Raw genomic sequence first — 10,148 nt, 5'->3', positions numbered from 1 at the left:
ACACATTTGTTGGGTTTGAGGACTAATTAGTGACTCATTTACTGGTTTCAGGACTAATTAGTGCCACATTTGCTGGTTTCAAGCCCCACCCACTCGGATTTTTCCGCCTCCAAGTGGACCCGGACAAGAGGAGAAACTTGGGATCCGGGAAAAACCCATTCCCGGTGTGGATTTTTGGGATGGAGGAGCTGCTGGAGCATCCCAGGGTCCCACCAGGAGGTTTCTTCCCAGCCCTCTCCTGCTTTTCTTTGGGAATTGTGGTGCTTCTCCCGCCGCTCCCACCTCTCCAGGACGGGAAATTCCATCTTTTCCAGCCCCACCTCTCCAGGACAGGAAATTCCATCTTTTCCAGTCCCACCTCTCCAGGATGGGAAATTCCATCTTTTCCAGTCCCACCTCTCCAAGAGGGGAAATTCCATCTTTTCCAGCCCCCCCTCTCCAAGAGGGGAAATTCCATCTTTTCCAGCCCCACCTCTCCAAGAAGGGAAATTCCATCTTTTCCAGCCCCAAAACAACTCCAATCCAAGGCCCGGCGGGAGCTCCGACCCGATTCCAGCAGCTCCCCCATCCCAAAAGCTTGGGATCCTGCTCTTCCCCAGCAGGGATTTCCAGCATTCCCTGCTCCCAGAGGACGGGATCCGCCCGGATTTATCGGGATACCCGCCCTGGAATGTGGAGCTTTGGAGCCCAACCCCCCACTCACCTCTCTCGGAGTCTCTTCCTTCTTCGTCCTCCCCTTCCTGAAAACACAACATTGGGAAGTCAAACCCCCCCGGGAAGGTCTGGGAGCTGCTCCAGACCCTTCCCTGGGCACCATTTCCCTGGGATTTGGCCTCTCCCAACCCCGGGAAATCCAGGGAGCTGATTTTTTGGGATTTTCCTTCATTGAGGCTCCCGGGGACGGGAATTTCGCCGTGTTTGGAGGCCGTGGCTGGTGGGGGAGGTCGGGAATCCCCTGGAATTCCCACATTTCCCTCCATGGAGCCTTTCCCTCCATGGAGCTCCTCCAGTTTATGGGATGTTTCCAAAAGGTTTTCCCATCTTTTTTTAATCTTCCAAGGAAGGGTGGCAGGAGAGCCCGGGGGCTCCAAGCATTTCTGGGATGTTCCCAAGGGGTTTTCCCAGTTTATTTACATTCCAAGGAAGGGTGGCAGGAGAGCCCGGGGGCTCCAAGCATTTCTGGGACGTTCCCAAGGGGTTTTCCCAGTTTATTTACATTCCAAGGAAGGGTGGCAGGAGAGCCCGGGGGCTCCAAGCCTTTTCCCCTTGGAAATATCCCATCCCAACTCCTCCAGCCTCCACCCCCCAACTCCCTTTGGGAATAACCCAAGTCCCTTTGGGAATAACCCCGGGATGTGCCCTCACCAAGCAGAGCTCTGACCCACCCCAAAGTCATCTGGAATCTTTCCTTACCCCTCTGGATCCCACCAAAGTCACTTGGAATCTTTCCTTACCCCTCTGGATCCCTCCTTTCCCACCCTAAAACCATTTGGAATCTTTCCTTACCCCTCTGGATCCCTCTTTTCCCACCCCAAAGTCACATGGAATCTTTCCTTACCCCTCTGGATCCCACCAAAGTCACTTGGAATCTTTCCTTACCCCTTGGAATCTCTCCTTTCCCACCCCAAAGCCACTTGGAATCTTTCCTTACCCCTCTGGATCCTACAAAAGCCATTTGGAATCCTTCCTTACCCCTCTGGATCCCACAAAAGCCATCTGGAATCCTTCCTTACCCCTCTGGATCCCTCCTTTCCCACCCCAAAGCCATTTGGAATCTTTCCTTACCCCTCTGGATCCCTCCTTTCCCACCCCAAAGCCATTTGGAATCCTTCCTTACCCCTCTGGATCCCTCCTTTCCCACCCTAAAACCATTTGGAATCTTTCCTTACCCCTCTGGATCCCTCCTTTCCCACCCCAAAGCCATCTGGAATCTTTCCTTACCCCTCTGGATCCCACAAAAGCCATCTGGAATCTTTCCTTACCCCTCTGGATCCCACAAAAGCCATCTGGAATCTTTCCTTACCCCTCTGGATCCCTCCTTCTCCTCTTTGTCTCCCGACTCTCCTTCCGTGCCCTCCTCTGGAAGGAACAACACCCTGAGCACGGCGAGGCCCTTCCCGGCCCGGATCCATCCCGAAAAACGTGGCCCCAAATCCCAGGTGACCCCAAATCCAGGCAGTGGGGGGTGTGTGTGTCCCCAAATCCCCAAACCCAGGCAGTGGGGCCGTGTGTGTGTCCCCCCAGATCCCAGGTGACCCCAAATCCAGGCAGTGGGGCCGTGTTTGTGTCCCCAAATCCCAGGTGACCCCAAATCCAGGCAGTGGGGGGTGTGTGTGTCCCCAAATCCCCAAATCCAGGCAGTGGGGCCGTGTGTGTGTCCCCCCAGATCCCAGGTGACCCCAAATCCAGGCAGTGGGGCCGTGTTTGTGTCCCCAAATCCCAGGTGACCCCAGTGGAGCCGTGTGTGTGTGTCCCCAAATCCCCAAATCCAGGCAGTGGGGGGTGTGTGTGTCCCCAAATCCCAGGTGACCCCAGTGGAGCCGCGTGTGTGTGTGTCCCCAAATCCCAGGTGACCCCAGTGGGGTGTGTGTGTGTCCCCAAATCCCCAAATCCAGGCAGTGGGGGGAGGGAGGTGTCCCCAAATCCCAGGTGACCCCAACCCCAGGCAGTGGGGGGGGTGTGCGTCCCCAAATCCCAGGTGACCCCAGTGGGGTGTGTGTGTGTCCCCAAATCCCCAAATCCAGGCAGTAGGGCCGTGTGTGTGTCCCCAAATCCCCAAATCCAGGCAGTGGGGGGTGTGTGTGTCCCCAAATCCCAGGTGACCCCAATGGGGTGTGTGTGCGTCCCCAAATCCCAGGTGACCCCAATGGGGGCCGTGTGTGTGTCCCCAAATCCCCAAATCCAGGCAGTGGGGGGGGGTGTGTCCCCAAATCCCAGGTGACCCCAATGGGGGCCGTGTGTGTGTCCCCAAATCCCAGGTGACCCCAGGGGGGGCTGTGTGTGTGTCCCCAAATCCCAGGTGACCCCAAATCCAGGCAGTGGGGCCGTGTTTGTGTCCCCCCCCTCCGCCCTCACCGTTGTCCGAGTCGGAATTGTCGGATCCGTCGGTCTTGGCGGCTTTTCCGTCGGGCTCCTCGGAGCTGCTCGGCTGCTTCCGCTTCCTGGCCCCCGGATCCCGCCGGAGCTTCTTCCTCTGCAGCTGGGAGAGGGCACAGAGGAGCAGGGAATCAGGGAATGTCCCCGGCTGGGAGGGATCCGTGAGGATCATCCGGTCCAGTCCCTGCCCAAAATCCCACCAAGTGCCCGAGAGCCTCGTCCAAACGCTCCCTGGGCTCGAAAATCTTGGGATATCCGGATTTGGAAGGGACCCACAGGGATCATCCAGTCCAATCCCTGTTCAGGACATCCCAAAATCCCACCATGTGTCCAAGAGCCTTGTCCAAGCACACCCTGAGCTCCAAAATCATGGAATGTCCCAAGGTGGAAGGGACCCCTGAGGATCATCCAGTCCAATCCCTGCCCGAAATCCCAACAAGTGCCCAAGAGCCTCATCCAGACACTCTCTGAGCTCTAAAATCTTGGGATATCCTGATTTGGAAAGGATCCATGAAGATCATCGAGTCCAAACACTCCCTGAGCTCCAAAATCATGGAATATCCCAAGCTGGAAGGGCCCCACGAGGATCATCCAGGGTGTGCTGGGGACGAGCCGAGCTGGGCCCACATTCCCCTATAAACCCCTGCTCACCTTAAAATCCCAATCCCACATTTTCCAGTTCCTCTTCATCCCCCCCCTCCATAGCACCCAGAATTATGGATTTGGAGGGAATTCTCAAGCCCCTCCCCACTGGGGTGTGCTGGGGATGTGCTGGACACCCCCCTACAAACCCCCACTCACCTCAAAATCCCAATCCCACATTTTCCAGTTCCTCTTCATCCTCCTGCCTCCATAGCACCCGGAATTATGGATTTGGAGGGAATTCTGACGCCCCTCCCCACTGGGGTGTGCTGGGGACGAGCCGAGCGGGGCTGACTCACCTTAAAATCCCAATCCCACATTTTCCAGTTCCTCTTTATCCTCTCTCCTCCATAACACCAGGAATTATGGATTTGGAAGGAATTCTGACGCTCCTCCCCACTGGGGACGAGCCGAGTGGGGCCGACTCACCTTAAAATCCCAATCCCACATTTTCCAGTTCCTCTTCATCCTCCTGCCTCCATAGCACCCGGAATTATGGATTTGTAGGGAATTCTCAAGCCCCTCCCCACTGGGGTGTGCCGGGGACGAGCCGAGCTGGGCCCACACCCCCCTATAAACCCCCGCTCACCTCAAAATCCCAATCCCACATTTTCCAGTTCCTCTTCATCCTCCCCCCTCCGTAGCGCCCGGAATTATGGATTTGTAGGGAATTCTGACGCCCCTCCCCACTGGGGACGAGCCGAGCGGGGCCGACTCACCTTAAAATCCCAATCCCACATTTTCCAGTTCCTCTTCACCCTCTGCCTGACCATCCCTCCTCCGTAGCGCGCGTTGCCGGGGAAGCCCCTGGCGTTGGCGGGGAAGGCGCCGGGCTCGGGGGGCAGGATGTTGTGGGAGAAGAGGGAGGGCAGGCGTTTGGCGCCGGGGGGCCCGCGGGGCTCGTGCCAGGCCCCGCGCCCGGGGAAGGGCCCCGAGGGCCGCCCGTCCCGGCCCCAGCCCTGCCCGCGCTGCCCGAAGCCGTCCCGCGCCCGGCCCGGGAACTGCTCCCGCCGGGCCCCGGGGAAGGGCTCGTAGGGGCCCTCGTAGGCGCCGTCGTTGTCCTGCTCCGACTCCGTGTAGTCGTGGTAGTCGTTGTAGTCGTTGTAGTCGTTGTAGTCGTTATAATCATTGTAATCGTTGTAATCGTTGTAATCATTGTAATCGTTGTAATCATTGTAATCGTTGTAATCGTTGTAATCGTTGTAATCGTTGTAGTCGTTGTAGTCGTTGTAGTCGTAGCCCGGCCGATACAGGTCGCGGTCGTTCAGGGAGGACCTCGAGTCGTAGGACTCGTACGGGTCGTACCTGCGGGAGAAACGGCCCTGAGATCCCACGGGATCGTGGAACGGGTTGGGTTGGAAGGATCTCCAACCATCAACCCGGCACCACCATGTCCACCCTTGAGCCGCGTCCCCGGGTGAGATCCCACGGGATCGTGGAATGGTTTGGGTTGGAAGGATCTCCAACCATCAACCCGGCACCGCCATGTCCACCCTTGAGCCGTGTCCTCGGGTGAGATCCCACGGGATCGTGGAACGGGTTGGGTTGGAAGGACCTCAAAGACCATCCAGTCCAACCATCCACCCACCACTGTGGTCACCCCTGAGCTGCGTCCCCAGGTGAGATCCCACGGGATCGTGGAATGGGTTGGGTTGGAAGGACCTCAAAGATCATTGAGTTCAATCATCAACCCAGCACTGCCCTCGTCACCCCTGAGCCGTGGCCCCAGGTGAGATCCCACGGGATCGTGGAACAGTTCAGGTTGGAAGGACCTCCAAGACCATCCAGTCCAACCATCAACCTGGCACTGCCATGTCCACCCCTGAGCCGCGTCCCCGGGTGAGATCCCACGGGATCGTGGAACGGGTTGGGCTGGAGGGACCTCCAGGATCATCCAGTCCAACCATCCACCCACCACCGTGGTCACCCCTGAGCCGTGTCCCCAGGTGAGATCCCACGGGATCGTGGAACGGTTCAGGTTGGAAGGACCTCCAAGACCATCCAGTCCAACCATCAACCCGGCACCACCATGTCCACCCCTGAGCCGCATCCCCGGGTGAGATCCCACGGGATCATGGAATGGGTTGGGTTGGAAGGATCTCCAACCATCAACCCGGCACCGCCATGTCCACCCTTGAGCCGCGTCCCCGGGTGAGATCCCACGGGATCATGGAACGGGTTGGGTTGGAAGGATCTCCAACCATCAACCCGGCACCGCCATGTCCACCCCTGAGCCGTGGCCCCGGGTGAGATCCCACGGGATCGTGGAATGGGTTGGGTTGGAGGGACGGGGTTTTTTGTTTGGCGAGACGGGGATGAAAAGTCGGCGTCAGCCCCAATTTTCCAGCTGGGAAAGGCAGGAAGGGGGGGGGCGGGACTCACCTGTCCCCGACGGCTCCGTAGCGTCCCCCCGGCATCCCCTCGGAATCCGGGTGGGATCCCACGTCCAGCCGCTGGCTCATCTTGCCGAGGCCGTCGCCGCTCTCGGGCGCCGCGTCGGCGTCGGAGTTGCCCATTTCCCAGGAATTGCCGGCGGCCACGCCGTAGCCGTACCCCCCCGAGCTGTCCTGCCCGTAGCCGTAGCCATAATTGTAGCCCTCGTAACCTGGAGCGACGGGAAGAGCCGGGAGTCGGGAAGAGCCGGGAAGAGCCGGGAGTCGGGATCGTTCCCGGCCGCGGTTTCCGTTCAAAGTCAAAATTATTGAAAAAAGCCAAACAACAACAAACCCCAATTTTCTGTTTAATTCACCCGGGATTTTCAACCTTTGAGCTCCCAAAGGTTTTAGGGAACGATTTCCTCGTACAGATCCCAAAAAAACTCCAGGCAGAGCCTCCATCCGACGGCTCCGGATGGGGATAACTGGGATGGGAATAACTGGGATGGGAATAACTGGAATGGGAATAACCGGGATGGGAATAACTGGGATGGGAATAACTGGGATGGGAGTAACTGGGATGGGAATAACTGGGATGGGAATAACTGGGATGGGAATAACCACGGATGGGAATAACTGGGATGGGAATAACCGGGATGGGAATAACTGGGATGGGAATAACTGGGATGGGAATAACCATGGGCACGACACAAAATATCCAAGATGTGTTCCCAGCTTTTTTTTTTTTTTTTTTTAGTTTAAACACCTTAAAATTTGGGCTTTTCTCCCTCGGGCTTTTATTTTGTGCCGAGGGGGAATTTGGGATCTGCTGCCTCTCCAACGTTTGTTTGGAGAGGAAAACCCCCCAAAACCCCCAAATATTCTGCCCAGAACAGTTTTCCCGTTCCAGCAACGCCATTTTCCGTCGGCTCCGGTGGGAATTTGGGAAAGAAAAAGGGGGGAATGGTCAGTGGGAGAGGCCGTGGGGGGTCAGGGCCACGTCACCGACCCGGAGCATCCCGGGAAAGGCTCCGGAGGGGGAGGGAGGAACATCCCACACTTGCCTCTGCTCGTGCCCGAATTCCAGTCTCCATAACCTAGAAAAGAGCCCAAAGCAATCAGGGACAGTCCCAGAGCCCCAAATCCACCAGTTTTCCACCCAATCTGGCAGGAATCAGCCCTCTGAGGTCGCCCCAGCCCCACAAAAGCACCTTTTGGGGGCAACAAAACCCCCCCAGGTTGGAATTCAAAGCCCAGCTCTTGGGAAGAGTTTCCAGGGCTGAGGATTTTGGGAGTGGAAACGACGGGAAAGGCCCAATTCCTGCCTAAAATGGGGGAATCGGGACGCTTTGGGGAAGTTTTATCCCATTCCTGCCATCCCAGGACCGACATTCCTGTGCCCTGTCCTGGCTCTCCTTGTCCTGGGATGTTACCTGGAGGTTCCTGGTGGGATTTTGTCCTTAATTAGTGGCCCCCCCATCACAAAAATGAACTAATTAATTAATTTCCCCTCTCTTTGCCCCAGCGTGTCACCGCTCCAGCCTCAGCCAAGCGTTCCCATGGAATGCAGAGGGGAATCCCTGCCCCAGGGGAAGAGAGGCCGCTCCAGGAGCCAGAAAAGGAATAAAAATGGCAAAATGAAGGGGGGGAAAAAAGGCCAAATGACATTAAATGGGCACAGAGGGGAGGGACAGGTGGGGGTTGGAGTGGAAATGGGGGGGGGGGGGCTGAGTGGAACTGGAGTGGGAAATAAATCCAGGATCTGGTAGGAAGTGGGTCTGGTCCCAGTTCCATCAGGAATTGGGTCTGTCCTGGTCCCATCAGGAATCAGACCCGTCCCTGTCCCAGGTCCCCTCAGGAGTTGGATCTATCCCTGTCCCTGGTCCCCTCAGGAACTGGATCTATCCCTGTCCCAGGTCCCCTCAGGAACTGGATCTATCCCTGTCCCTGGTCCCCTCAGGAACTGGATCTATCCCTGTCCCTGGTCCCCTCAGGAACTGGATCTATCCCTGTCCCAGGTCTCCTCAGGAACTGGATCTATCCCTGTCCCTGGTCCCCTCAGGAACTGGATCTATCCCTGTCCCAGGTCTCCTCAGGAACTGGATCTATCCCTGTCCCTGGTCCCCTCAGGAACTGGATCTATCCCTGTCCCAGGTCCCCTCAGGAACTGGATCTATCCCTGTCCCTGGTCCCCTCAGGAACTGGATCTATCCCTGTCCCTGGTCCCATCAGGAATCGGGTCTGTCCTTGTCCCAAGTCCATCAAGGACTGGGTCTGTCCCAGTCCCTGGACCCATCAGGGATTGGGTCTATCCCAGGAATTAGGTCTGTCCCTGTCCCTGTCCCAGGTCTCCTCGGGAATTGGATCTATCCCTGTCCCCTCAGGAATTGGATCTATCCCTGTCCTTGTCCCCTCAGGAATTGGGTCTGTGCTGTTCCCATCAGGAATTGGGTCTGTCCTGTTCCCATCAGGAGTTGGGTCTGTCCCTGTCCCTGTCCCCTCAGGAATTGGGTCTGTGCTGTTCCCACCGGGAATTGGGTCTGTCCCATCAGGAACTGGGTCTGTCCCTGTCCCAGTCCCACCAGGAACTGGGTCTGTCCTGTTCTCATCAGGAATTGGGTCTGTCCCACCAGGAATTGGGTCTGTCCCTGTCCCATTCCCACCAGGAATTGGGTCTGTCCCTGTCCCATTCCCACCAGGAGCTGGGTCTGTCCCTGTCCCATTCCCACCAGGAGCTGGGTCTGTCCCTGTCCCATTCCCACCAGGAATTGGGTCTGTCCCTGTCCCATTCCCACCAGGAACTGGGTCTGTCCCTGTCCCATTCCCACCAGGAACTGGGTCTGTCCTGTTCTCATCAGGAATTGGGTCTGTCCCATCAGGAATTGGGTCTGTCCCTGTCCCATTCCCACCAGGAATTGGGTCTGTCCCTGTCCCATTCCCACCAGGAGCTGGGTCTGTCCCTGTCCCATTCCCACCAGGAATTGGGTCTGTCCCTGTCCCATTCCCACCAGGAATTGGGTCTGTCCCTGTCCCATTCCCATCAGGAATTGGGTCTGTCCCTGTCCCAGTCCCAGTCAGAACCGGACCGTGCTCGGAGGCTCCTCCGGGGCCGCGCTGACCCCGGGCCGGGGCTCGGCTCCATCCCCAGCCCGCCGCGTCCCTCACGGTCCCCGCGGTCACGGACACCCCCGGCCCCTCCCGGTCCCGACCCCCCCCAGCCCCTCAGAGACCCCGCGGGGTCCCGGCCGCCCTCGGCCCCTCAGGGCCCCTCCGTGTCCTCCACGCCCCCGGTGTCCCCCCGTCCCCTCACGGCCCGCCGGGTCCCGCTCCCTCCCCCGCCGCCTCACGGACACCCCCGGGGCCGCTGCCGCCCCGTCCCCCGCCGTGCCGCGGACACCCCCGACCCCCCGGTCCCCTCAGAGCCCCCGCCATGTCCCGGTGCCCCCCCCGGTCCCTCACGGCCCCCCCCCGGTGTCCCCCCCCCCCTCACCGTAGCTCATGATGGCGGCGCCGCCTCCTCCTTCCCGGGCGGTAACGGCGTCGCGCGGGCCCCGCCCCCGCGCTCCCATTGGTCGCGCCGCCCCGCCTCCCCCGCGCTCATTGGCCCGCGGCCCGCGCCGCGCGAATCGCGCCTCCCATTGGTGGGCGACGGCTGTCGCTCACCGCGGCCCCCGCTCAGCGATTGGCGGACGCGGGTGTCAGCTGACGAGCAGGCGTGGCCGCCGCGGCTCCGCTCTTGTGATTGGCCGGCGTGGGGGCGGGCTGAGCCGGCTTAGGACCAATAGCGCGGGAGGCGCGACCTCTGTCGCTGGCCACGCCCCCTCCGGCAGCGGCGCCGGTTTCCATTGGCTGGTGGTGTGGAGACCACGCCCCGTGGGCGGGGCGCGCGGGGTGCCCTCACGTGGACGCCCCGGGAAGGGCGGGGTCACCCACCTGTGTCACGTGTGTGTCAGGTGTGTGTCACGTGTGTGTCACGTTTGGTGGGGGACACACGAGGGACCCCCCCACATGTGTCACCTGTGGGTGGACCCCGCC

The 10,148-nt window shown here is 59.3% G+C and overlaps 1 protein-coding gene across 1 annotated transcript in view; it reads right to left on the bottom strand.

Moving 5' to 3' along the window:
* The window catches only part of AKAP8L (A-kinase anchoring protein 8 like), a 19,247-nt gene extending 9,549 nt beyond the window's left edge, over positions 1–9,698 (bottom strand). Inside the window, exons 1-8 of the mRNA XM_039378703.1 lie at positions 9,604–9,698; positions 7,178–7,210; positions 6,121–6,343; positions 4,458–5,043; positions 3,076–3,199; positions 1,983–2,079; positions 1,693–1,696; positions 704–740 (exon numbers count right to left, since the gene is read on the bottom strand). Coding sequence (XP_039234637.1) covers positions 704–740; positions 1,693–1,696; positions 1,983–2,079; positions 3,076–3,199; positions 4,458–5,043; positions 6,121–6,343; positions 7,178–7,210; positions 9,604–9,682 — 1,183 coding nt within the window. The 5' untranslated portion in view covers positions 9,683–9,698. The remainder of the gene's footprint in view (positions 1–703; positions 741–1,692; positions 1,697–1,982; positions 2,080–3,075; positions 3,200–4,457; positions 5,044–6,120; positions 6,344–7,177; positions 7,211–9,603) is intronic.
* Between the last annotated feature and the right edge of the window lie 450 nt (positions 9,699–10,148).

The sequence above is a fragment of the Pipra filicauda genome, unplaced genomic scaffold (assembly GCF_003945595.2).
Source record: "Pipra filicauda isolate LSUMZ 115617 unplaced genomic scaffold, ASM394559v2 scaffold1441_size46269_pilon, whole genome shotgun sequence".
Lineage (NCBI taxonomy): Eukaryota > Metazoa > Chordata > Aves > Passeriformes > Pipridae > Pipra > Pipra filicauda.
Note: the sequence above shows the minus strand (reverse complement) of the source record. Positions and strands in the feature narration are given on the sequence as shown.